At 44.7% G+C, this 22,141-nt stretch overlaps 2 protein-coding genes across 6 annotated transcripts; both read right to left on the bottom strand.

Moving 5' to 3' along the window:
- Positions 1 to 5,443, bottom strand: LOC109762596 (probable alkaline/neutral invertase F). Its single transcript, XM_020321470.2, has 5 exons — positions 5,305 to 5,443; positions 3,485 to 3,921; positions 2,805 to 3,239; positions 1,656 to 2,208; positions 1 to 724 (listed from the first exon to the last, which is right to left on the bottom strand). Exons 2-5 carry the CDS (start codon positions 3,884 to 3,886, stop codon positions 411 to 413), a joined length of 1,704 nt encoding a protein of 567 aa, XP_020177059.1. The 5' UTR covers positions 3,887 to 3,921; positions 5,305 to 5,443; the 3' UTR covers positions 1 to 410.
- A 4,379-nt stretch (positions 5,444 to 9,822) lies between these two features.
- On the bottom strand, positions 9,823 to 17,391 carry LOC109762603 (RNA-binding KH domain-containing protein PEPPER). Of its 5 annotated transcripts, none has more exons than XR_005759296.3 (7): positions 16,932 to 17,391; positions 14,989 to 15,244; positions 13,744 to 13,892; positions 13,401 to 13,613; positions 12,988 to 13,182; positions 10,257 to 10,506; positions 10,071 to 10,174 (listed from the first exon to the last, which is right to left on the bottom strand). XR_005759296.3 is itself a non-coding variant. In XM_073501009.1 (6 exons), the coding sequence occupies exons 1-6, from the start codon at positions 17,331 to 17,333 to the stop codon at positions 9,866 to 9,868; spliced, it is 1,524 nt and encodes a 507-aa protein (XP_073357110.1). In that variant the 5' UTR covers positions 17,334 to 17,390; the 3' UTR covers positions 9,823 to 9,865. The 5 variants fall into 5 exon arrangements, 3 of the variants coding, with proteins under 3 accessions (XP_073357110.1, XP_045085608.1, XP_020177069.1); XR_005759297.3 differs by lacking the exons at positions 10,071 to 10,174; positions 10,257 to 10,506 and adding exons at positions 11,656 to 11,766; positions 11,859 to 12,257 and having other exon boundaries at positions 16,932 to 17,390; XM_073501009.1 differs by lacking the exon at positions 10,257 to 10,506 and having other exon boundaries at positions 9,823 to 10,174; positions 16,932 to 17,390.
- Positions 17,392 to 22,141: the final 4,750 nt, after the last annotated feature.

Below are 22,141 nucleotides of genomic sequence, written 5' to 3'. Positions count from 1 at the left end.
TAAGCCAACGGTGTACCATCATCGATCATCCATCAACATTCAGCGTCATCCATCATTCCATCAGTAACCACGCTCAACGAACATGTTCCATCTCCACCCAAAATCTGTGCACGCGAAAAAACCAGAGCTACTACCGTACCAAAAAACTCCTTTCACCGGCCTAGACATCCGGTGAACCAGCGCATGCACAAGCAAAATCACCAGTTCCTACCTACCAATGTTCCTTTCTACCGTAAGTAACGGTGACAGCAGCGAGACCAAGAAAAGAACAAGTTCCTCTCCCAACACAGGGATCTATGCAGAGATGCGTCTGAACCTGTCACGTACGCCAACTTCGTTGCGACGTTCGTATGTACGTAGTGTAATGTACCTCCTCGCCATCGGAACCGAGTGAGCCGAAACCTGTAGTGTCAGTGTGATATGTGCAGGCCCGGGCAGGAGTTGCTGCGCTTGAGGACGGGCTCCCGGATGTGGCCGTCGTCCTCCAGGGAGACGGCGCGGAGGTTGGAGGGGTCGTCCAGCAGCATCTTGGCCACCAGGTAGCCCGCCACCGACCACGTCTGGAACTTGCGCGACTGCTTCCCGATGTACCGCCCCGTCTTGCCGTCGTAGTACTCGGGGAAGTCGTCCTTGGCCAGACGCCTCTCCATCAGCTCCACCGCGTTGCGGGCGATGTGGGGCCGCCCCAGCTTCACGCTCACCGCCACCAGGAGCCACAGCAGCACTGCACAGGACAACAGAGGGTAAGCACATTGGCATAAAGAAATGCAGTACATACTACGTATATGGACAGAAGAGCATAAAATGCATGGGCACAGATCCAAGGAGGTAATGCTGAGTGAACATAGATTTGGCAATAAACGGCAGCGACATGCATCAAACACCTGAAGCTGTTCACTAGAAGATCGTCTATATGAGCCAAACTACCAGTCTCCTATGAGGATTATTTGATTTCAGGACATTCATATATACACCATGGACAGGTATAAAACCAAACAGAAAAGTAAAATACCACCACACAACACAAGTGTGCCCTCAAGTCCTGAACCAGTAAGTAGACTAACCACAGGTATAAAGCAGAAAAGAAAAGTGAATACTAACTATCCTACAAAAAAAGAAGTGAATACCACTCCCTCCGTTCGGAATTACTCGTCCAAGAAATGAATGTATCTAGATGTATTTTAGTTGTAGATACATCCATTTTTGTGACAACTAATTCCGAACGGAGGGAGTAACAACTAACGCATGTGTGTCCTTAGGTCCAACACCAGTAACCACGAAGGTGAAAAAGTAAAACAAATTCATGTGTTTTAGGGGGGGCATGATAGCGCAGGGTGCCATAATCAGATTCCTGGAAATACTGATACTGTACACAACCCTTTACTGAAGATAAATGCCTAAAAAATCACCATAATCAGATAGTACTATGCTACATTCAAACACAATATGATTGCCAGACAGGTATTAGTTTACTTTGTAAGAGCTACTGTGTCAAGATTGTAACTTAAACAATGTTCACAAAGGAATCATCCATAAATCAATCCTTGACAGCTAAGCTGGACAGAAGAGCCAGCTAAAACAGATCAATATTACTCCCAAGCCAGCACAAAATTTGAACTATAATGTGTTGTTAATCCAACTATTTTCAGACTTACCTGGCCACGACCCTCCATTGTGGTAGCTCCATCTGGTGTTCTTTGGGTCGCATCCAGTGACTATCTGCCATTCCTGGTTTTCCATTGCAGGGTAACAGATCTTCAGGGGCATCTCTCCAATAAGCTCTTCCCAGCGTTCCTCCACGAGATCCAGTATTGCCTCAGCTTGTTCTCCAGTTGCCAAACATGACAGGATCGCAATGAAGTTGCCCAAGCAGAACCAGCGGAAGTCCATCCTTGCAGGGCTGACATTTCCAATGAAGTAGCCACCACGGCTAGGCATGAAGTCAAATATCCAGTCAGGGATCGATTCAGGGATCACATTGAACTTGTTCAGAGCTGTCTGCGAGTACTCTTCGGTCTTGTAGCGATAGATGTCATTGAGTCTTTGGAAGTCGAGCCAGTAGTAACTGTGCAGATGGTAGCTCAAAGCTTTGATCCTCTTTGTTATTTGGTACACAAAGTCGTCATTAGAGTCTTTCAGCAAACTCAAGGCGCACCTCAGAGCCATGAAGAAGAGTGCCTGGATTTCAAGCGGATAGCCGTATATACCCTGCACGCATTTTAATTACTATAAGCAAGAGAGAATATGGCCATGAACGAATGCTTAAGGTATACATTCAGATAGTTCCCCATCCAAAGTTCATAAGATGATCCGTGCTATTTACTTGACCTTGTACAACATTATTATGCAATCTAAGGTGAACTTTGTTTCCAGTCCGAATCTCAATAAGAGCCGTGATACGTGACTAAAACGAATCGCCTTATCTCTTCAACACTTGATTGATGGCATTCACTTATCTGACAGTATGCTGTTCATAACTACACAATGCTCATACTTTCAAAACTACTGCATTATTGTGTAATGTATGATTCCTAATGTTCAGACTGATCGCATTTCAGATTCCTTATCTCATTTGTACACATAGAATATCCTTATAAGCACTCACATAATCCTAATGAGCTTAATGTAATTTCAATTTTGATCAAGAGTGCATTTGTAAGAATGTGCCTGGACAGTTACTTTGTAATAAAACTAATGGGATAAGGGGACAATTTCAATTTTCATGGTAAGCGGGCAGGCACAAGACATAATGTGAACAATAATAACAAAACACATTTATGTAGTGGTGTCTATGAGTGGCTTACCATTCTGCGGTCTATCATGGAGCAACCATCAGCGCAAAGTAATGCTGGAGATGTATCAAACCCTTCAGAGAGCCATAGCTTGAGAATAAGGCGCATGGCCCTTTGGCAGTGAGGACTTTCAGCCAGAGAACTGTCCCTAGTATATTTGGTGTAAGCACGAAGAAGAAAAATCCACCATAGGCCAGAATCCACAGGAGCAACTCGCCCGATAGCAATTTCACCAAAATCAGCAAGCAGAGTTTCAGTCTTCTTCGTAGGGTGGGAATGGTGCACCTTGAAGCTTGCTGGCATCACACCCTGTCCAAGCTTAAAAAGATCAACCATCTTCTCTCTTGATTGAAGGCGAGCAGTCTCTACCAGGAAATTCTTCACTATCGTTGGTTCCCCTTTCATCAAGAAAGCCAAGGCACTAGGAACGAAATCCCTCATGAAAACCTGTTCCAGGATATGGGAAGAATTTCAGCACTGTTGATGATAATGTATGTAGGGTACAAGGAGATTTATAAGTGTTTTTCATGAGACACACAGTAGGTGCTTTACACAAGAGACAGAATAACTAAAAGCATCAATGTTCGCTATTCAAGAATTTTGCTCTAAAAAATACAGTAGAATAGAGTAAGGAATGTTCATAACTACAAGGACGAAAGAAACAATGGTTCGACTGGGAAGGGAAAGGTAACCTGGTCATAGTTGAGTTCTGCCTGAGACTTGTCTATTGCAGCAAGAGTCCCAATTGGCTGACCTTTGAAGTAAACTATTGATTGCTTTAGGGCTTCCCAAGCAGCATCTGTGATTGTGTGCCTGTGCATTCCATTGCTGTCTGCAGTGAATTCTCCAGAAGGATCACATGAAGATATTGGTGCACAACCACCTTTAACGATCTCCGGGATTTGGGGCTGATGACAAAGTTGAAAACCATCATGCCCTATCTTAGATAAGATTGCTTGACTCACTTCAGCAGATCTGTGCCTTTCCATAGGCCACGCTTTTTTCTTCTGCTCCAGATTCAAGGAATCATACTTGGTATCATCCGTCAGTTCTGTGACCTTACTCTGAGGGGCAATTGTTGAGGAGAGTACCATCTTTCTAGTTCAAAAGTTCTGAAACAGCAAAACCTCTGCTAATACAAAAAGGTAAACGCAAGTCAGATTTTATCCAAGACTGAGTTGAATTCATTTCGAAATTCAGAAAATCCATACTGTACATAAAATAAAATACATTGTATTCTAACTGAAAAGGCCAGCATTCTACCAGTAGCTCGTGCAACTTACAAGTGGAGATGGGTATATGTTTGGTGAAGGTTACCAATGACAAACTGAGATACCAGAACATGAACCAGAGATGAAAGCAGAGCAAAATAAAACCAACACGCACTGCATCTTTTACTTAAGAAGATACACAAACAAACTACCATGCCGTCAAAATGTAAGCCTACAGTAAGAGGAACACATCATCTTATCCACAGAAAAAAGGCAATGACAGAAAGGGACTAAGGTAACGTTGGTAATTTACTCACATACTGCTAGGAACAATAGCTTTGGGGAATTGCCTGAGTCTGCCTACTGTCTGAAATAAAATGGGCTATGGACAGTGCATAATTCTAATGTGAAGGTGACAGAAGCCACCTACGCATGTTTACCAGTAAGCCCTGTAAAATACTTCTCTCATGTACAGCACTGAGACCAGCACCACTTGTCCCTGGTCAGAGTACTCAGAAACTTCAGATGCAAATCCAACAATAGTTTACTAAGGGAAGTATCAAAGCAAACTGATCAATCACCGCACCGCACAGGGACACAGCACAACATTACAAGCCGCTGATGTACAGCCTTACACCGACCACCACCAATCTCAAGCTCTTAACAAAAGCACGAAAACATCCACTATATCCTCAACCCAATCAGCACAGATTAAACAATTACTATCACGGAGGCACAACATAATCATGATTCATCAACAAATTCGACCTCTAAATGGAGAATCGTGAAACAGGATGGCACGCCCCTCATCGTGCGCAGAACAGCACCCTGTAAATGGTGGCCAACCGCGGACGATCCGAACGCAGCAGGACGAAAATCAGCGAAGCATTCCAGGCACTCTGCCACAAGAGCAGAGGCGCGGCCGCCAGGGCGACAGCCTCCGAAATCGAGCGCGCCATAAACGGAGGACCTAGGGTGGAGCAGATCGGAAGACCTAGAACGCGAAAAAAAATGGCCAGAACAGGGGAAGCACGAACCCGCGCGTGCGAAACCGCAAAACCCTCTCCCACCCCATAAACCTCGAGCGCAGCGAAACCGCGCGGTGAGAGAGACGGAGCGAGAGGGGAGCCCGATCGACGACGCGGCTCCGCCTCCACCCGTCCCCCGCCCGCGACGAGGCCTGCGGAGGCGGATCTAGACAGCGCGCGCGCGCGCCCGGAGGCGGCGGAGGCCGTGCCCCGGGCCGGATTTAAGCGGGAGAATCGCTGGGGGAGGGGACAAGCAGCCTCGTGCGCGCGTACCTCGGGACCGACGGCCGAATGCTGCGGGCGGAGGTGGCGGAGGCGGCGGAGGCGCGGCCGATGTCCCGGCGGGGAGGAGGAGCGGGTCGGCGAGGCGTGGGAGGCGGGGGTGTGTTCGGAGCCGGAGGGGTGGGAAATGTGGAGGGGAATGGGGAAGGGGTGGGTTTAGCGCCGCGCCTTTGTAGGGGGTAGGTCGGTGAGGACTCGGGAGGGTGAGATGAAAAAAGACTGGAATAACTGTGGTAATTAATTTATCTATAGAGAAGGAAACTCTGGTAATTACTACTGCCACTGGCTTTGTCGGGCGACGGGAGCGGTAAAAGGTTGCTGTGGGGGGATGAGTCGTGGGTGATCCAAACAATTTGCACTGGTCATTGGATAGCTCGTTCCCCTCTGAACTCCCTCTGTTTCATCCGTGTAGTGCGTCAAACATTACAAATTTTGATCATGTTTATTCATAGGCAAAAATATGTACATTTAAAATACCAAATGCACATCATTGGATACGTCATCATTAATACTTTCATGTTGCATATGTTTGTAATTGTATATATAAATAGTTTTTTTATAAACTCGGTCAAAGTTTACTTAGTTTGGCTTAAAAAAAAAGATATACACACTACATTATGAAACGGAGTGAGTAGTAATTTTCTTGCCGTCATGATGCGTTTCCTTCCAACTCGATGTCTTGCATTTTGAGTTAAAAAGAAATAAGGAAAAGTCGGACGAATCATGTAGTGCGAGTAAACTTAATCTAATGTCCCGTTGAAAATAAGAAGATAATCGGTAAATTTTCATGTGTTTCTCCATCGTGGAACGACAAATATCATAAGACATGTAGATCTAAGGAGTCCAGTGGAAAACGTAATCCAACTAAGGAGTCTAGCTAGATAGATCTTCGCTCTAACTCTACGCTAGTCCAGCGGAGCGGGAGGTGCTCAAGAAGAGAGGAATGCATTGGCAGTTGGCGAGCAAGCGTGCTACAGTTGGTAGGAGAGAAGTCCTAAGGAAGTGGGTGTTGGGCATGAAGAGACGTGAATGTTGGCCTGCTCCGATACGTTTATAATCGGGTTGTGCTACCACGACACGAACCGTTATCTTTTTTATTCAGCCCAATAGACCAAATATAGGCCCAACACGGCTTAATAGGTTGAATCCTATGTGGGCGAGCGGGCTAAACATGCCGTCAGGACGGCCAGTTTACTAAGGGGGGTCATGCTTTGGCTAGAGAGTGCAGCACACGGACCACCATGACACGACCCGTTATTTTCTTTTATTCATCCAATAGACCAAATATAGGCCCAACACGGCTTAATAGGTTGAATCGTATGTGGGCGAGCGGGCTAAACGTGCCGTCAGGCTGGCCAGTTTACTAAGGGGGGTCATGCTTTGGCTAGAGAGTGCAGCACACAGACCAGCACGACACGACCCATGTATCAAGCGTGCCATGATGGGTCGTGCCATGCCTGGCCCGTTTGGGCTAGGCCGGGCGTGCCGTGCTGTGGGCTGGCACGTTGGACACCTTTGCTCCTACATGGTTAAAAAAGGGTATTATAGAAGGGAAGATGATTTGTAACACCCGGGTGCTTCACACTCTTATATGACCATTTAGTTCAAAAAATACAAGGAAATTTTCAAAAAAATCTAGGGTTTTGGGATATGAAACCTGGGTGCCCAATCTACTTTCGTGTGAAATTTCGTTAAAAAATACCAGGAATCGTATCCGTGGCAAAAAAGACAAAAAAATTCCTATGCATAGAAAAAATTTGTTTTGATGGATTTTAGTTCGAGCTGTATTTTCTTTGTCACGCATACATTTCATGGTATTTTTCTATACATTCCTATGCATACGTATACACTAGGCATACGTATGTGGTGGCGTAGCAAGCTGATGGGTCTGTTTGGATTCTTCTTGTGCTCGACATGCCAATATTGGCGCGCCAAATTATTAGCAGAAGATTTGACTGCCAGCCACTCGCCAAAAAAATTGGCTAACAAACCACTATGGAAAGTTGTTGGGGCTGGGCCGAACTAAAAAATTTAACGAGATCCAAACAGAGGCCAACGCTACCTGAAGTCAATGCAATTTTTTTGACCGGGTTGCTCGGGCACCAAACCAAACAGACCATTTATCTTCCTGCAGAGGGCAACAGACAAACCGTGAGTGTTTGTGTGTGTGTGTGTGTGGGGGGGGGGGGGGGGGGGGGGGGTCAAAGGCTAAAATAATCTCATCTAAGCCCCCATGTTTTTCTCATACAATGGGGGGGGGGGATTGGTCCCCTCATGTTGACACATAGTGTGTTGGTTGGTTGTATTTGTGATATAAAATATTTTTATATTAATTGGACCACCCTGACCGGAAATCCTGACTACGCAACTGCTCACACAGGACACCAGCGTAGATTGCTTGTCTGGACTAAACCTAAGCACAAGGCTAACAAGATATTAGGGGTGCCATGGCATCCTCCTACTATTGTTTTAGGAGGAAAAAACAAGGACAATTTTGCCAAGCTTCACTATACCACAAAGATCAGTCGATATCGCTTCAAAATATGCTTTCCCCAGTTCTTCCTCCAAAAGGCGAAGTGGCCGTTGTCGAGGGCATTGATGGCTTGGGCGGCACAAGCTGCGTTCGAAACCGCAAGGAACGCAAATCGCTTTGATAACTATATGTGGGTTTCATTGTCCAAAAGTTGTAGTCTGAGACGGTGAAAACATATTTGCTCACTTGATGGTTTTGGTAATTCATGTCAACATACATGTTGTTGGACTAATGTTTTTCCTTAAGTATATTTCAGGAAATGTTCAACCTAGGCTAGTAGATGGATGGAGATGTGGACCCCTCAAGCTACAATGGACAAGCATTGGGAAAGACTTTTCATTTTTGGTTAAGCGATCCAATATCACATTAAGTTAGGAAAGCAAATACTATTAAAAGAGAATGAGATTTTGATCATGAGTCGTTTGCTCAAGTGCTTGAAGATATTGCTTCAAAACCCTCATCCACATTTTCACAATCCAATATGTTCAAAACTCTAAAGTTATTCTCGGTCCCACCGAAACAAATACACCCGGACCCGCCAAGATACACCAGACGAAGCCACAACCTAAAGCCTAGAAACTCGGTTCCACCGAGATGGCATTCGGTACCACCGAAGTGCATGTGCCAAGTTTATGCACTACTGCAGGATGCTGATAACGCGACACTACGATCAGAGACCCTTTGACGAAACTGTGTGTGATGCCATAATCGCAAACGGTGGTGTAAAAAACCGTCAAAAAAGGTGCAAAACGTTTGCGATGGAGGATGCATCAAAAACATGGTTCAGATTTAGTTGCGTGTGCGATGCAGGGCATACAGTTCAGCTCAATTAACTATTTGCGATGAGGAGGAACAAAAGAAACGGGCAGCCAGACGAAGGTATGTGCGATGTACAGCATACGGTTCACTCGGATGAACTGTTTGTGATTAGGCAACACAAAAGAAACAGTCAGCCAGATCAAAGGTGTGTGCGATATACGGCATGCGGTTCACTCGGATGAACTGTTTGCCGGTAACGAGATTGAACTAGGTATGAAGATACGTACCGACGATCGAATCTCGGGCAAGTAACATACCGATGACAAAGGGAATAACATATATTGTCATTACGGTACAACCGATAAAGATATTCGTAGAATATGTGGGAACCAATATGAGCATCCAGGTTCCGCTATTGGTTATTGACCGGAGAGGTGTCTCGGTCATGTCTATATAGTTGTCGAACCCGTAGGGTCCGCACGCTTAACGTTCGATGACGATTTTGTATTATATGAGTTATGTGATTTGGTGACCGAATGTTGTTCGGAGTCCCGGATGAGATCATGGACATGACGAGGAGTCTCGAAATGGTCGAGAGGTAAAGATTGATATATAGGACGATGGTATTCGGACACCGAAAATGTTTCAAAGAGTATCGGGTACATATCGGACTACCGGAGGGGTTACCGGAAACCCCGGGGGGTTAATGGCCCACATGGGCTAAAGAGGAAGGGGCACACTAGCCCACAAGGGGCTGACGCACCCCTCCTAGGCCGCCGGCCAAGTGGGAGAAGGAAAGAGGGGGAGTCGGCCTCCCCCTTCCTTTCCTCTCCCCCTCTTCCTTTTCCCTCCCGATAAATATGGTAGGGGGGGGGGTGAATTGGAATAAGGCCCCCAAGTAGGATTCCTACTTGGGGCGCCCAAGGCAGCTCCCCTCCCACCTATATATACATGGGGAGGGCGCCTAGAACACACACCAACAATTGTTAGCTGTGTGCGGCGCCCCCCTCCACAGTTTACGCCTCCGGTCATATCTTCGTAGTGCTTAGGCGGAGCCCTGCGCGGATCACTTTACCAGCACCGTCACCATGCCGTCGTGCTGACGAAACTCTCCATCGACACTTTGCTGGATCAAGAGTTCGAGGGACGTCATCGAGCTAAACGTGTGCAGAACTCGGAGGTGACGTTCGGTGCTTGTCGGTCGGAACGAGAAGAAGTTCGACTACATCAACCGCATTGTCAAACGCTTCCGCTTTCGGTCTACAAGGGTACGTGGACACACTCTTCCCCTCTCGTTGCTATGCATCTCCTAGATAGATCTTGCACGAGCGTAGGAATTTTTTTGAAATTGCATGCTACGTTTCCCAACAATATATACCCCACCCACAACCACCTACTCTCAGAGAGAGCAACCAGGACGAAACTACACTTCCCATATACATTTTCCGAGAGAGAACCACCTACACTTGTGTTGAGATCGAAACATTCCACTCCAACCATTTGATCCTTGATTTCTTGCCCCCTCAAGTTGTTTTCCACTCCAATCCTTCTCCCATCACCATGCCAAATCTGTGAGAGAGTGATTGAGTGTTGAGGAGACTATCTTTTGAATCACAAAAGTAAGAAGTTCATCATCAACAACATCTGTTACCTTTTAGAGAGTGATGTCTCCTAGATTGGCTAGGTGTCACTTGTGAACCTCCAAATCATATGGAGTTAAACCAGGGAGTTTATAAGGGTAAGGAGATCGCCTACTTCATGAAGATCTATCTCGAGTGAGGCTAGTCCTTCGTGAGCGCAAGCCATGATGAAATAGACAAGATTGCTTTTTCGTGGACTCACGCAGGCGTTACCCTCAGTGGTTTGAAGTCTCCATCAACGTAGATGTACGATAACGCCACCTATCAAAACCACACCAAAAATTACCATGTCTTCATTGAGTTTGATCTTCCTATCTCTACCCCCCTTTTACATTCTTGCACTTGCATATTATTCCTCATCTACTGCCTAGCCTCTAGATATGCATACGTGGAGTGTATTGGTTGTCATTTAACTTGTGCTAAAATCTGCCTAAGTTCCAAGAAAATAAAAAATTGCACCGTTCTCTTGTTAAGTGTCTATTCAAACCCCCCCCCCCACCCCCCCCCCCCCCCCCCCCACACACACACACACACACCCGCGACCCCTCTTTTTGATCTTTCAATTGATATTAGGGCATTGTTTCATATCAGGAGCATTTTGAGCTCGGTTGTAGAAAGATACTTCCACCTGGGGGGGGGGGGGGGTATTAATTTTGTTTAAAAAAGATCATTATTTTACATAGTGGGGTGTGCCCTCGAATTTTGCTTGGGAGCCCGAAATACAAATGTTTGAATCACGGTCACGCGCCTTGAAACGTCGCAGTCCACGCCCTCCGTGCAGAAAGTAAACACTGTCGTCACCGGAGAGATAGAGAGAGAGGCCATCGCCGTTGTCTCCGCTCCCCATTCACCGGAACAGCCGGGAAGCTCATCGCAGAGGACGAGTGCGTGAGCATCGCCGCCCCCACCCTACCAGAATGGTGGCACCGGCTTGCCTGGGTTACAAGAAGGGGGAATGAACCAGCCAGGTAGAAGAGCTGGGTCGAAGACAGCGTGGAGGCATTCGGTAAAACATCTACAGCATTTCCATCACAAGCCGGCATGGAAACTATCACATCCCCAAAACGATCAGGTGCCCCAATCTTCAGAACCAGCAGCAAATACCCCCTCTACTTTCTTCAGACAAAGGCGAATATGCAGACGAGTACCATAGGCAAGTAAGTAACTGCTGGGGCCTAGTGTAGTGTCGGATCAATCGTCGCGGCAAAGCCGTTCCATTCAATTTCCCCTCAATCAGGCATGGTCCGGGTGGTGATCGTTAGGTTAGGCGCGGCGATGAGGAGGATAGGCGCGCGGTCAGTCGCTCGGCTCCGCGTGCTACAGCCTGTACCCGTGGTATGCAGCAGAGTAGCAGTGGCGGACGCTGCCGGACGATGACTGGTACTCGCGGTACAGAGGCGGGGCGTACTCCGGGCTCACTGGAGCGCCACACGGGGCGAACGGCGGCCTGACCGGGCCAGCGTCAGGGTTGCCGTAGCCGCTGCTCCTGGGTGCTAGAACTTTTCCGTCGCGCAGTAGGACCTGCGTGCGAAAATGGCGACAAGTAAAAAAACAGACACCCAACATTGTCAGGACAGGAATTCTTCAGACAACAGTTAGAAACAGAACAGTACCGTTTCATTTGCCAGCGCGCATTACAACCGTCGATCAGAGATCCTACGGCTCCAGCGAGCGTACCGTTTCGCCCTCAAGACACCCGCTCGCAACCGTTGATCCCCTGATGAACGGCCGCAGTAGTTTTTCTTCCTTTAAACTTTACTGCAGCTCTGTAATATCTGAACCTGTCACTTTCTTGCTTTTCACCTGCTCGAACCCCTTTTTAAACCCTCCTCCGGCTTGTGGAGAGGGCATTCTGGATGTATCTGGGCTTGGCCTCTAAAGCCGCCGTGTTCCGGCTGGCGAACCCTAGTTCTGTGGCTCAGATCCACCAGCAATCGATCTCCCAAAATTCCCCAAAATTGAGTTGATTTCGGTTGCGTTCTCTGAATTTAGTGACAGTCCTTAGTTCGAGCCTGTCAAACATGCGGTTCATGATCGTACCCGATAAATCAACCGCGCAAAATGGTATAATGGTTCCAGTGTTTTGCAACGGACGTTTCATTTCATTTGATTAATTAAGAGGCGGCGATGACTGGTCTCCACGTAGACGCCCAGCGTAAACGACATTGTGACAACCAGAGAAGCAAGGCTAGTGTTGTGTAGTGTAGTGTGCTTCACATTTTACATAGGTGAGCTATCATGTCCTGGGTAGCTGCCTCCAGCAAGCTGGAACCTAGGCTAGTTATGAAATGGCCCGAATCACCCACGGTTAACAAAGGAAAATTACTACTCATAGAGAAGGAGCAACTGCGTAAAATTACTACTCATAGAGAAGGAGCAACTGCGCACAAGTGGCTTTCTCAAGTTTTATCCCGCTCCCGAGTCTTGGAGTGAAAGCGACCATGCACCATTTCCTTCTAATATCCTGCTGGTCTGATATCTAAGACAAATTTATCTTCTAAAGGTTGGCTGGAATCTCCAACCTTGTGTAAACTACACTGAACTTGTTGCAAGAAAAACAATCTGGTATACTCTAGCACATTTAGTTCTTGGCTCAGACCTAGTGTAACTGGTAGGTAGCAACTATCTGTGTATGCGTAGTAGGCTGGGCGCAAAAAAAATAAAAATAAATTCAGATGGCATCCTAATCTAATTCAGAAAATGGATAGTAAAGTAGGACCCCTCAGGACATTGATAGTTAACCTGTATGAGTTGATGCGCGGTCTCAACTTGTGAAGAAGTGCCTTCGATCGAAACTAGAACCTCATCCAGATAATTTCCAGTTTCCTCGAGGACAACCACCGCTCCACTGACAGAACGTATATGAGCAACGGTCTGTCCCCTGACACCAATTATCTCTTCAGCTTGCAGCAAAGGGATCTGCATCGTTTGCGTAATCTGAAAGCCAAAATTTCTGTAAGAAACTAAGAACAACGACTGCAGCAAGCCTGATGTAAGATGACTACACCAAGTCAGGTTTTGAGGGTCAAAACTCAAAACGGGAAATGAACAGAAGAAATCTGCCTGTACCAGGTGAAACCTGAGCACATTTTTACAAGCTAATAACTGACATAATATAGGTTTGAAGCTAAGGGATAATAGTTATAGCATTAGACCTTCGATATTATGGAGACAGTTGGGCGTCTGATATCTGGTGAATATGGGTCACAAACAGATGGGTCATGTCCGTATGACAAATATCTGCTGCCATTCGGGTTAAGAGGACTTCGACTGTAGGATAACAAAAGGTCCTGGTTCACTGGAGGAGCATAACCATTGGTAACCTGATTTTCTTTAGAACTATCCTGCACCTCGGTTTCTGCTTGGTTCTGCAGATAAGCAACAGAAATATCAATTCCATGAGAACGTTACAAGCTGCTCTCATCTTTATTCATAATATAGCGTGCAGCAACAACCATAAAAAGGATTACCTTTTCCCCTAAAAAAAACAAGGATTACCTTTCTTTCAAATAGATGAAGGACGCTATGATCAACTAGGAACTTCCGGAGAAGTCCAAGTACTGATTTTAGGGCATTGAGGACCTTGAGGGAAGCACCACGTATCTCCACAATTCTTTCAACCACCATCTGGTTACTCAAAAGGTCGTCTAGAAAAGTAGATCCAGTATCATGTGTTACATCCAGTGATCTAGATTGAATTCACAACAACCAAAACGAGATCGAAATTGAAAAGCCGGCAAAAAGGTATAAGCTTGAATAAGGTGAAAAGTATGTTGTAGGGCTTCTAAAAATGTAACCTACCAGGCAGACTATTTACAGTGTGCAAAAGAATCTCCATGGTATTAGTAGCAACAAATACCAGATCGAAATCAAGTTGCTTCTCTGTCGTAATGAATATTTCAGTGCTTTATGTATCATGAAAGGGAAAATCAAATCTAGTTCGATTATACCACTGATATATAGGGATGCAATCCGGAAGCTTATGTGACTTCTGGTCTCAATATTTTATAAAAGTGGGGGAGTTTAAATTTTCAAGTGATAGGGTCACAACAAACCATCTGGTTAACTGATTGGTGTAAATCCCTTAAGCAACCCATTTTCTACAAGGGTCACAATATACAATTTGGTTGAAAAATTGGTGTCAACCAACAAAACCAAGTATTCTCATGCTAACAAGTTAGATAACACAAGAATAAGAATCCTATCAATTGCACTCCTTTTTCAGTGATGAAACAGAGTACGTTCTACTATTCTAGTGAACAGGGCCGGTGCTACTAATTTCTGGTAGAAGGCAGGTGCTACTTTTCAGAGAAGGTTGGTGCTACAACACAAAGTTGGGAAAACAGTCGAATAGTTTTTCTGGATTTTTCTCGGCATAAAGAACTTGACATCAAGTACTGGTGGACTCTTGTACAAGAAATGATGGATCATAGAAGTTAGGGACACCACGTTTGCTTTGGAATGCCCAGGTATACTCCCTTGTTTCAGCATTCAAGTTATACATCCAAGATCAAAACCAATGTTAATAATTTATAGGTAAAAAAAGACTGGCGATTCTACAAATCAAACTGGAAATGCATCACATAATAATTGAGTTGAAAATGTATATACCTTTTCAAGTTACACATCCAAGAGCAAAACCAATATCATTAATTCATAGGTAATAAAAATGACCAGTAATTCTATGGATCAAACTGGAAATGCATCGCATAATAGTTAACATGAAAATGTATAACCGTGTACCTTGATCTATAATCCTCATGGTAGCACCAGTAGTTTCTTGAATTAACTTGATCATGGTTCCTTGCTTGCCAATTAAGTGCACCGCTTGTGCTTTAGGAACCATTAATCTAGCACAACAAATTTCTGGTGCAGAAGCAGATAATGTGACATCAGGATTGATCCCTTCTATATCATTTACATGTTTGAAGATCCTAACTGCAGCATCCATAGCAGGTGCCAGTTCTGCTTGTGTTTCTTCTGTTGCGGATATCAAGACCTAAAGAGGAGATATAAAATTTAACACAATGAATAAGAAAGTACAAACAAATGATCTAAGTTTAACCTTTTTTGTTCTTTTTTATGTACTCACAGTAAGTACCACCTCAACATGCCACACTAGAATCCTCCCGTTTTAAAAAGCTTATGCTTACGAGACTGAGAGTAATTTTCACCTGGTCAAGTCATTTCAACTTCCCTAACACATGGCCTTAGTAATGCCTTTGTTCCTATGATTGCAAAAACTGTTAAACTAAAACAACAACCCAACAGATAACATGGCCAAGACTTACCAAAGTAGAGATAGCTTGTAGAACAGTTAAATTAAACAATAAGTCACTTATCTATTAAATGCTAACAAAAAAAGCTCATTTAACAATTCGAACTATAAAGCTAACATTGTTTCGTCCATTTCATAACCAAATTAGGTCCCAGAACAAGTTAATAAAAAGTGTTCCAGAACTATTATATATGATGGACCAACCTGGTTTCTATGGTCTTACAGTTGTCTACTCATTTTCTCTAATGATGATTAGGCCGCCTCCGTGTGAGCTAGAACTTGAAAGAGCATGGGGATAATATAATTATTTGACCTTGTGACAACGCATCAGTGTCCTTATGCAAGATACAGCACAATTGCATCTAGGATAGCGTTGCAAGATGACAGTAACAATGTGCCGACGGCCACAATGCACAATTATCAAGAGAACATGGAAACGAGTAACCCAAACCAGGGCAATGCTGGCACACAATTGCTGATCTACATGTCGAGAGCTGCTTGTGGAAGACCCACGCTAACGCCACAGTCCAATTTACAATGAGCATGCACAAATCCCAAAGTCATTTCTAGCTTAGCTAGCTTATATTGCTAATCCATCGTTGTGACCACATGAGACCGTAGAAATTCATGCTCGACGCGCCCAACCGCATACTAAGCATGGCACGAGCGACTCAGTTTCCAATTCCCGATGTCCTAACCACCACCATCGAGCCATAAATCCTAACATGAATCAACCAGAATTCCGGGGGAGGAGCCTTAAAATCTGGCCGGTGACGCCGCCCGTGGTCTCGAGGACGCGGACATGGGTCTCCTCACAGAGGCGCTTGATGATCTCAAGTCCCAAGACAACTTGGAAATGAGCAACCCAAACCAGGGCAATGCTGGCACACAATTGCTGATGTATATGTCGAGTGTTTGCTTGCGGCAGACCCATACTTGTGCCCGGTCCAATTTAGAGCATCTCCGACAGCTCACAAAAAAACTCCCACACTAAGCACTTGTTGGGGCTCCCCAATAACACTTTTCCGGTTATTGGGGATGGAAGCTCCAGCAGATCCATAATAATCGCAGCCCCAATAGAGAGGGTCAACTCCCCCTCCATTTATGGGAAGATGGGCTGTTCTTTGTGATCTCCAAAAAATATTAGGGAAAGAGGAGCCATTGGAGCTGTTACTTTGGCCCAAATCCCCCAATACCAGGAAAATATTGGGGAAAGGGGAGCCGTTGGAAATGCTCTTACACTGAGCATGCACAAATCCCAAAGGAATTTCTAATTTAGCTCCTTAAATATTGCTAATACATCAACTTGATTGTGAAAGTATGCTCCACCCTCCACGCGCCCAATTTCCCGTGCCCTAACCACCATCACATCAAGCCATCAACCAAAATTACAGGGAAGGAGGCTTACAATCCGGCTGGAGACGCCGTCCGTGGCGTCGAGGACGCGGACGCGGGCGCGGGTCTCCTCGCAGAGGCGCTTGACGATCTCGCCCCGGCGGCCGATGAGGCCGCCCACCTTGTCCCCGGCCACGACCAGCCGGAACACGCTCGCGCCGGGGAACCCAGGCCAAGGCGCCGCCTTCTGCCCCTCCTCCGCCACCTCGGACGCCGAATTCGTCGGTGCAGGCGGCGGCGGCTGCGGCTCCGAGTTGGGGGAAGGGTCCCGCGGCTCGAGCGCCGGGTGCTCGTCCGGCTCCGAGTCGGAGGAAACCCACGGCTCCACCTCCTCAGGGTCCTCCTCCTCCTCCTCGGCTACGTAGGCCATGGCGTCGCGGGCGAACTCCTCGGGCGGCGGTGCCGCGGTCGCCATGGACGAGGGTTTTTGGGAAGGACAGTGGTCAGTGGACACGAGTGTGGAGTGTGGAGTGTGGACTCTTTTTGTTTTTTGGAGAATCTTGTGGACTGTGGACTGCGCGAGTCTGCAGGGTCCTTTGTTTCTTTATGGATTTTCACTAATTTTTTAATTCCCTTTACACTTTTTTTATTTGTTTCATTTTGCATTTCCATATATGCTAAGAAAAAATTATAAAACACGTTTAACATTGTTACAAATAAAAGTTAAACATTTTTTAATACACCATTATTTACATGCAAAATTTTAACATTTTTCAAATACAAGATTAACATTTTTCTATACACATTTTTAGATGCTTAATTAAAAAAAATTCAAACACAAGATATACATGTTTTAATGCATGGTCAACATTTTTTCTATACACATTTAACATTTCTTTAATTTTTAACTGTATTTCAAATGCAAGATTTTTTTAATACATGGTCAACATGTTTTCTATATACATTTCTTTTCAAATACTTGATTAATATTTTTTAAATGCTTGATTAATATTTTTCAAATAGAAGTTTAACATTTTTAATAGAATACAAGATTAACATGTTTTTAATGCATGGTGACATTTTTTAAAATTCTTGATTAACATTTTTGAAAATACATGCTAAACATTTTCTGAATACATGGTCAACATTTTTTCTATATACATTTAATATTTTTCGAATGCTTGATTAACATATTTCAAATACAATACAAGATTAATTTTTAATACATGGTCAAGATTTTTCCTATGCACATTTAACATTTTTTCAAATGCTTGATGAACCTTTTCGAAATACATGTTATACATTTTTTAATACATTGTCAACATTTTTTCTATACACATTTAACATTTTCAAATGCTTGATTAACATTTCTCAAAAACGTGTTAACATTTATTTTCAAATGCTTATTTTTTTTAAATACATGATCAACTTTTTCACACGCATTGTATATTTTTTTGTATACATTTTTTTATACATGAGATACATTTTCTCTATACGGGCAGCCCGGTGCATGAGCTCCCGCTTGCGCAGGGTCTGGGGAAGGGTCCGTGTTGGGGAACGCAGTATTTCAAAAAATTTACCTACGATCACGCAAGATCTATCTATGTGATGCATAAAACGAGCGGGAGAGTGTGTCCACGTACCCTCGTAGACCGAAAGCGGAAGCGTTTAGTAACGAGGTTGATGTAGTCGAACGTCTTCGCGATCCAACCGATCAAGTACCGAACGCACGACACCTCCGCGATCTGCACACGTTCAGCTCGGTGACGTCCCTCGAACTCTTGATCCAGCTGAGGCCGAGGGAGAGTTCCGTCAGCACGACGGCGTGGTGACGGTGTTGATGAAGTTACCGATGCAAGGCTTCGCCTAAGCACTACAACGATACGACAGAGGTGGAGATCTGTGGAGGGGGGCACCGCACATGGCTAAGATCAACTTTGATGTGTTCTAGGGTGCCCCCCTCCCCACGTATATAAAGGAGGGAGGGGGAGGCCGGCCGACCCTCATAGGCGCGCCAAGGGGGGAGGAATCCTCCTCCTAGTAGGAGTAGGACTCCCCCCTTTCCTAGTCCTACTAGGAGAAGAAGGAAGGAGGGGGAAAGAGAAGGAAGGAGGGGGCGGCGCCCCTCCCCCTAGTCCAATTCAGACTAGGCCCATGGGGGGGGGCCAGCCCTTGGCAGCCCATCTCTCTCTCCCCTAGGCCCAATAAGGCCCATTACTTCTCCGGTGGTTCTGATAACCCTTCCGGCACTCCGATATTTATCCGATGACCCCCGGAACTCATCCGGTGTCTGACTAACATCGTCCAATATATCATTCTTTATGTCTCGACCATTTCGAGACTCCTCGTCATGTCCGTGATCACATCCGGGACTCCGAACTACCTTCGGTACATCAAAACACATAAACTCATAATACCGATCATCATCGAACGTTAAGCGTGCGGACCCTACGGGTTCGAGAACTATGTAGACATGACCAAGACTCATCTCCAGTCAATAACCAATAGCGGAACATGGATGCTCATATTGGCTCCCACATATTCTACGAAGATCTTTATCGGTCAAACCGCATAACAACATACGTTGTTCCCTTTGTCTCGGTATGTTACTTGCCCGAGATTCGATCGTCGGTATCTCAATACCTAGTTCAATCTCGTTACCAGCAAGTCTCTTTACTCGTTCGTAATGCATCATCCCATAACTAACTCATTAGTCACATTGCTTGCAAGGCTTATAGTGATGTGCATTACCGAGAGGGCCCAGAGATACCTCTCTGATACACGGAGTGACAAATCCTAATCTTGATCTATGCCAACCCAACAAACACCTTCGGAGACACCTGTAGAGCATCTTTATAATCACCCAGTTACGTTGTGACGTTTGATAGCACACAAGGTGTTCCTCCGGTATTCGGGAGTTGCATAATCTCATAGTCAAAGGAACATGTATAAGTCATGAAGAAAGCAATAGCAATAAAACTCAACGATCATAATGCTAAGCTAACGGATGGGTCTTGTCCATCACATCATTCTCTAATGATGTGATCCCGTTCATCAAATGACAACACATGTCTATGGTCAGGAAACTTAAACATCTTTGATTAACGAGCTAGTCTAGTAGAGGCATACTAGGGACACTTTGTTTTATCTATGTATTCACACATGTATCAAGTTTCCGGTTAATACAATTTTAGCATGAATAATAAACATTTATCATGATATAAGGAAATATAAATAACAACTTTATTATTGCCTCTAGGGCATATTTCTTCAGTCTCCCACTTGCACTAGAGTCAATAATCCAGCTCACATCGCCATGTGATTTAACACCAATAGTTCACATCTTTATGTGATTAATACCCATAGTTCACATCACCATGTGACCAACACTCAAATCTTGCCTGTTTGGTAGAGAGAGTACCGGGTATTCCGATGGTTAAAGATTCAAGTCTTAGTGGCAAAGGGGGACAGCTTTGGCCTGCAAACGTTACCACTTTACGGCCCACAGCTTGTGTTCTTCGATATTAATTCGGTTTCTGTTTGTTTGGCTTGTCTCGTGCACCACCTGAATTGAATCATAGTAATGGGACTTTGGTAATCCAGTGATGAAGTCAATGCTGAGTCCCCTGTCTCGTGAACGATCGAACTTGGTAAACTTTGAAATAATCGTTTAGATAGCATTAGCCGCTTTTCTTCCCTTTCTTTGCCAGTCTTTCAAGTTCTGTACAAGAGTCAATAATCTAGTTCACATCGCCATGTGATTTAACACCCAAAGAGTACTAAGGTGTGATCATGTTTTGCTTGTGAGAGCAGTTTAGTCAACGGGTCTGCCACATTCAGATCCGTATGTATTTTGCAAATTTCTATGTCTACAATGCTCTGCACAGAGCTACTCTAGCTAATTGCTCCCACTTTCAATATGTATCCAGATTGAGACTCAGAGTCATCTGGACCAGTGTCAAAGCTTGCATCGACGTAACCCTTTACGACGAACTCTTTGTCACATCCATAACCGAGAAACATATCCTTATACCACTAAGGATAATTTTGACTGATGTCCAGTGATCCACTCCTGGATCACTATTGTACCCTCTTGCCAAACTCATGGTGAGGTACACAATAGGTCTAGTACACAGCATAGCATACTTTATAGAACCTATGACTGAGGCATAGGGAATGACTTTCATTCTCTTTCTATTTTCTGCCGTGGTCGGGGTTTGAGTCTTACTCAACTTCACACCTTGCAACACAGGCAAGAACTCCTTCTTTGACTGTTCCATTTTGAACTACTTCAAAATCTTGTCAAGGTATGTACTCATTGAAAAAATCTTATCAAGCGTCTTGATCTATCTCTATAGATCTTGATGCTTAATATGTAAGCAGCTTCACCGAGGTCTTTCTTTGGAAAACTCTTGTTCAAGTATCCTTTTATGCTATCCAGAAATTCTATATCATTTCCAATCAACAATATGTCATCCACATATAATATTAGAAATGCTACAGAGCTCCCACTCACTTTCTTGTAAATACAGGCTTCTCCAAAAATCTGTATAAAACTATATGCTTTGATCACACTATCAAAACGTTTATTCCAACTCCAAGATGCTTGCACCAGTCCATAAATGGATTGCTGGAGCTTGCACACTTTGTTAGCATCCTTTGGATTGATAAAACCTTCGGGTTGCATCATATACAACTCTTCTTCCAGAAATCCATTCAGGAATGCAGTTTTTACATCCATTTGCCAAATTTCATAATCATAAAATGCAGCAATTGCTAACATGATTCGGACGGACTTAAGCATCGCTACGGGTGAGAAGGTCTCATCGTAGTCAACTCCTTGAACTTGTCGAAAACCTTTCGCAACAAGTCAAGCTTTGTAGACAGTAACATTACCGTCAGCGTCAGTCTTCTTCTTGAAGATCCATTTATTCTCGATGGCTTGCCGATCATCGGGCAAGTCAACCAAAGTCCACACTTTGTTCTCATACATGGATCCCATCTCAGATTTCATGGCCTCAAGTCATTTTGCAGAATCTGGGCTCATCATCACTTCCTCATAGTTCGTAGATTCGTCATGGTCAAGTAACATGACCTCCAGTACCGGATTACCGTACCAATCTGGTGCGGATCTTACTCTGGTTGACCTACGAGGTTCAGTAGTAACTTGGTCTGAAGTTACATGATCATCATCATTAGTTTCCTCACTAATTGGTGTAGTAGTCACAGGAACTGATTTCTGTGATGACTACTTTCTAATAAGGGAGCAGGTACAGTTACCTC

Source organism: Aegilops tauschii, chromosome 6 (genome assembly GCF_002575655.3).
Source record: "Aegilops tauschii subsp. strangulata cultivar AL8/78 chromosome 6, Aet v6.0, whole genome shotgun sequence".
In the NCBI taxonomy this organism is placed as follows: Eukaryota; Viridiplantae; Streptophyta; class Magnoliopsida; order Poales; family Poaceae; genus Aegilops; species Aegilops tauschii.
This window is presented reverse-complemented; position numbering and strand designations above follow the sequence as displayed.